This window comes from Lolium rigidum, chromosome 3, assembly GCF_022539505.1.
Source record: "Lolium rigidum isolate FL_2022 chromosome 3, APGP_CSIRO_Lrig_0.1, whole genome shotgun sequence".
Lineage (NCBI taxonomy): Eukaryota > Viridiplantae > Streptophyta > Magnoliopsida > Poales > Poaceae > Lolium > Lolium rigidum.
The window spans coordinates 93050486-93056485 of record NC_061510.1 but is presented as its reverse complement, the minus strand read 5'-3'; the positions used below and the strand labels follow the sequence as shown (position 1 = coordinate 93056485).

The 6000-nt window shown below is 44.5% G+C and overlaps 1 protein-coding gene across 1 annotated transcript; it reads left to right on the top strand.

The window, feature by feature from the left end:
• The first annotated feature begins 2714 nt into the window (after positions 1 to 2714).
• On the top strand, positions 2715 to 3192 carry LOC124699857 (chemocyanin-like). The gene is made up of 2 exons (XM_047232087.1): positions 2715 to 2883; positions 2999 to 3192. Exons 1-2 carry the CDS (start codon positions 2715 to 2717, stop codon positions 3190 to 3192), a joined length of 363 nt encoding a protein of 120 aa, XP_047088043.1.
• The last annotated feature ends 2808 nt before the right edge of the window (positions 3193 to 6000 follow it).

Genomic DNA, 6000 nt, shown 5'->3' with positions numbered 1-6000 from the left:
ATGTGAGATGGAAGTAGCGAGGAAAAACAGGGGCTGTGTCCATATATTTATATCAACGAGAAGGGAGAACTGACAGTAACGCTCCGATTAATCATCATAATCACAGGAGGGGGTATAACTACAACAATGAAGAATGGGTCAAAATTACCACCATCATCAATCCATCATTACAGCGCCGGCACATAGAGTTAACTCGTGTAGAAGGAGAACCGTTCTTCCTACTCGGATGATGGGCCTGCTCTTCGAACGGGAAGGACAACCATTTTTCTGATTCCGATGATGGGCCTGGTAACCATGTTCCCAATTCCGATGATAGGAGCCCACTCGACAGCCTGAACGGAATTCAAACTTGCACGGCGTCGTAGCCGGAGAAGAGGCAAATATGGTCAATGCTACTCTACAAATCAGGCTGAAATAAAACTAAAAAAACGCCAAGATTGGAGAATCCTTAACCTACCTTCGCTGTTCATGCCCTTCTCGATCGGATCCAGTCGCTCAAGTTGGAACAACACCACCGCTGCCCTCCTCATTTTTCTTCCGGTGGGGTAGATGAGAGGGGCTCCAGCACCAAGTTCGGTGATGGAGTGTGGTCTTCTTAATAGACCACTGTGGGCTGCAGCAAATGATTTATTGGTTTGGGCGCTGATCTGCAGGTCTCACTAGCTGGTGCTGCCACGCGGAGGAAGAAAGGGGGCGCGTGCGGAGGAGCATTGGCAGCCGGGGAAGGGGAATAATAGGCGGCGCACACGAAAGAGAAGAAGATAGATTTTTTTTCCTTCGATCGGTAGGTGCTGTTTGAAGTCCAAAAGTACATAGGCTCTTAAACCGTTTCGGGCCCAAATAGTACGGTGCGACCTAACACAATTTCGGGAGTAGCAGCCCTAGAACGAAACTGGGCCTATAGGACAAGAAAGGCCCTTTTAACGGGATCGATGCAAGTGCGGGAACGAGATGGCTGTTCGGGTTACGCAAGAGCGTTTTGGTCCGTCAGATCATCCGATCGGACGGCTCACGAGCTGAAATCGCTGTGGAGAGGCCGTAGTGGTTCCGTTATACTGTTACTTAATTAATGATATAAATAGAGTGTTTGTGAAAGAATTGAATCATTATCTTTGTGGTTTCAGGCAACACACTGCGCACGGAACAGTCAAGGTGTCGACGGCTACAAACCGTCGGCATATGCCATTTTGGCCATCGGCATAGGCTGTGCCGACGGCCGCCGTTGGCACCTGGCCGTCGGTACTACAAGGCCTCGGCACAGCCACTCATGCCATCGGCACTGGCCAAGCCGTCGGCACAGACACTATCATGTAAAGCTTGTAATAACATCGATCATGGACTGTTATCACAAGGACGTCTGATGTCGCCCTCAATGGTTGCACTAACCTGCTCGATGTGGCGGTGGCTCGCTCGCTGGTCGACGTGACAGCGGAGTGGATGAGGCGGTGGATTCTCCGGCGGATGTGCCAGTGGAATGGAGATGAGGCGGCGACGCCCCTGCTTGATGTGGCGGCGGCGGCCTCGATCGCTGGTGTGGCAGCGGTGGCCTCGCTTGTGTGCGTTGCTTCCTTTTGGTATGTTGCTGGGCTGGGCCAAATACGTACTAAATTTAACTTTTTCCCACTTTTTTTACATCTTGCTGGGCTGCTGGGCCGCTCAATCCTTAACCGTTGAAGAAATCATACCTCTCCATTTTTAGGAGAGGTAAAAGGTACTGTAAAACCAGCCCTTTTTTTAGGACAAGGGGGTTTGGTTTATGCATGCTCGTCTAGATGATAGTACGTACCCGTGGGTCGAGTCGCTGGAATGGAATCTCGTTGCCGTTGTTAATGCTTCAATTTTTGGCGGGGTCCGACTTGGAAACCAGTTGCAAATGCTAACAAAATTCAGCTTGGTGCGTCCAACTCCAGCCTCCAAATGCTTCATACACTAGCTAACTAACCTAACCAAAAGTTCAAATTTATAGCAAGGCTAGGCAATCCATATACACCACAACATCCTCTATCATGGCCGTAAACAAAATGGCGGTAATTGGTATTTTCGTGTCACTAATATATTCTCTTTATCGAAAAAAATGACGATAACATCAGATACTAACATATTTTCGCCGGTTCCCTTTTTGGTGCACTAAACTACTCTGTTTCGTTGCGTTCTAATACATTTGAGATACCTAAACATGATAAATGATACTTAGCTGCATGGATCGCGAAGTAAGAAACGGGTTTGGCGGCAACAACATGCACGGGGAAATCACATTGTTCCGGACACTTCACATTTTTCCCTGAAAGTGAACAACGATAGCAATCAAGCCTGGTACCCGCCCGGAAATTTGTGGTGCCTGAGAAAGATTCTCAAGTTTCAGAGCTAGCAGTCGGTAAGAGAAGCACGATGCGTGTTGAGAAATGTACCTAGATTCAGTTGACATTTCGCAGCTTCCGTGGATCCATGGACGGCGTGCGCTACCATCTACGGCATTTGGTACAACCACTGCTCCATTTCCGGTACAACAACAGTAATGTACTGCCGTCTAGCATGTACTACTTGTGATTGGATCCACGTACGTTGCCTGCTTGGCCCTCTCAGCCTCTATAAATGCCGCCCCCACGCTCTCTGTTGTGTCCATAGCAAAACCCAACGGAACTAAATTTGGCAGTCACTCTCTGCTCCCTCTCCACCCCCTACACGCAGAGAAGCAGCAAGAGAGAGTGATGGCTATGGCTCAGGGAAGAGGCAGTGCGACGCAGGGCCTCGCCCTCGGCCTGGTCGTCGTGTGCCTCCTCCTTGGCGCCGACGTCGCCAGCGCCGCCACGTACACCGTCGACTGGTCGTTCGCCGCGGACAGCTGGACCAGGGACAAGAGCTTCCGCGCCGGCGACGTGCTCGGTGAGTGGACGAAGCCGTCACTGCGGTCGACTAATCCTCCGCGTTAACTCGTCGCATTTACAGCTGTTTTGGTCTTGATCGAGCTTCAATCTGTTGCTTTGATTTGCCGGCGCAGTGTTCAACTACAACCCGTCGGTGCACAACGTGGTGGCGGTGGACGCCGGCGGCTACAGCAGCTGCCAGGGCTCCGGTCCGACGTACAGCTCAGGGGGCGACCGCTTCACGCTCGGAGCCGGGACGAGCTACTTCATCTGCAGCCTCAGGGGCCACTGCGGACAAGGGATGAAGATGGCCGTCAATGCGAACTGAAGCTGAGCTGCAGCTGTGCTACTTGCTATGTGTGTGCATGCGGAAACACCAGTAAAGTGTTGTGGAACCCAGTGACTTGTTTGTGATGGTGTAGGCTCCGTGTGTGATGTGCGTATGTTAGTTGCCAGTATCATGAGAACGATACGACCGTACAGCAGCTCATGTGTTATGTATGAGAAGTGGTAGGTGATGCATGGTGTGGGTATGAATGATCGCCGGCATGTCACTAAGTAAAGAACCCCGGATTGGCTTGTGCAATTCGTTCCCTCAGATTTGGAAATAATTGCTTACAATTTTTTTTAGAAATGGATGTATCTTTCACACTAAAAATACGTCTAGGTGCATATATCTCTGTGTCTATGCAAAACTGCGACATTTATATTGGAACATAGGTAGTATTAGTATGGGTCGCATATAGATACAAGTATGCATGCAGCAGACCAGGAACATGGAGACGTGACGTGACACTGTTCTAGGAAAAATTCAAAAAAAATTGAATGAGCCAGCTGGTATAGATTTGAACCAATATATATCACACTGTTGGGCTTTTGTTTTTTTACTGTGGAGAAATGTAGAATCCATACAAGGGTTTAGAATAAAATGAATATTTATAGTGCATCTTTTTGATTGTTTCGAAACAATGCAAAAGACCGTCCATTGTCACGATTGATTAAGGAGAAAATTTTAAGAAGTCTTACAAGCCAGTCTTTGACCAAAACGACAAAACAAAAATAAAAGATCTACTCTCGTGATATTACACTATTTAGGGCCTTAGCCCGACAAGGCACCACATCCCTGCCCCGTCCTTGATTTTCTCACAAGCATTATCGACATCATGGATTGGTTTCGAATAACATGACTATTCTTTTCCTTCCAAATCTCCCAAGGGACCACATGGTAAGATAAGCCATGCTTCTCCGCAATTTCCCTCTTTTGTGGATGATCACCTTAATCCATTAATCATTTACGTGTGAATATATTGCCAACTTGGGTCGATTTCTTGGAGGCCAAGCCAGTTCTTTAAGATGGAGCGCATCCTAATGGTACATTTGTAGAGAAGAAGGGCAACCGATTCTTGGTGTTGGTTACAAAGTTTGCATATGCCACAATTTTATCTTCTTTTTGCTTGAGTCTAATGTCACTCAAACTTGATTCATCAACCACACATGTATGTAGTTGTTACAATACTTGTGAAAATCTGGTGCATTGCCAAAATCGCAATTTTCAACCAGATTGTAACCCCTCTAGTAGGATCACAAATGGCAGGATTATAACCATGAGGGTCATAATGTTATAAGTTGTACTAACTAGAATCATATAATCAACCCACTTAACTTGGATCATGAACTCGTCGAATTCCATGACATGATCATGATCCTGACAACCCTTGTTTGCAAAGAGGCATTGTTATTATCCAGGGGGAAGGGAAATCAACAAGGTGTGTTTGGAGTCGGATTATCTTAGTGTTGTGACAAAGCTCCGGAGTAGCGATATTGATCGATCTCTTCATGGACCACTGGTGGTCGAGATCAAAGCATTGTTGCGTGGCTTCGTCGATCACTCTATTAGGCACGTGCGATGTATTGGCAATGGTTTAGCGCATTGTTTAGCAAAATTTAGCTGCAAAAATAAAGTTTGTAAGGCGTGGGTGCTATACCCCCAGATCTTGTTGTAGACCTTTTGGCATCCGAGAGTGCCTCTGTTTAATATATTGCAGCCTTCGATAAAAAAAAAAGACAACCTTGTTGGTGAAAAAAATTGCATTCATGTGTCATGGAATGCGAACAAATACATTGCATAAAGTTGTGCTATTCTAACCATCTCATTCTTTTTTAAGAAGGACACAATCTAGCATTTTTTGCACTAAATATTGCAGATACAAGTATCCTACCATATGAACATGGCTGGATGAAAATTTAAAACGTCGCTAGAGTTAATCTAAACTAAAAGGTGCAAACAAGAACAGGAGCAAAATCCACATACAATTTGTGGACATATGGCTTCCAAGTAACATGTAGCACTTTATTTCCAAAAAAAAAATTGAATCTGCTTTTTCTTGTACACATACATAAAGATGATTTCTATGAGCATGTACATTATTGTCGATACAAAGAGCACACAAATATGGCTCTAAGTGGGCATTCTAAAAGTATTTTTCTTTGTTTTCACATTTCTCTTTTTTCTGTAGGCCAGAAATGAACATAATGCTATGAGAACTTATATATGTACATAATAGACATCCACATACTCTTGTAGATTTTTCTGAAGTAAAAGATAAAGTTTTTCAATTATTACAAATCAAGTTACATGGAGCTCGGAGCCTCGGGTTCCATTTGATGTTTCTCGTATTATTCACACACTACTTAAACATAGAGATTACATTTGACGATGTCCCTCACTATCACAAGCGGGTTCATTTTTCTTTATATCATCGTCATTGCCATGCGGATCAAGACTAAGTGAATGAATGTTACACAAATTACTATTCCCTCAGTCCCAAATTAAAAGTCGTATAAGTTTAGTTAAAAGTCAAACCCTACTAAGTTTGATCAAATATTTATGGAAAATGTCAACATGTTACAATAATAAATAGACATATTGAGAAATTATGATTTATGATGAATCTATTGATATTGATTTAGTATTCTATATGTTCATATATTTTTATATAAACTTGATCAATTTAGAAGGTTTTGCCTTTTTATTAAACTTGTATGCCTTATATTTTGGACGAAGCGAGTAACTAACTCTGACCCATTTCAATACTACTTAATGATTGTTGAAGCCTAATAGGTTGGGGGTTGGGGG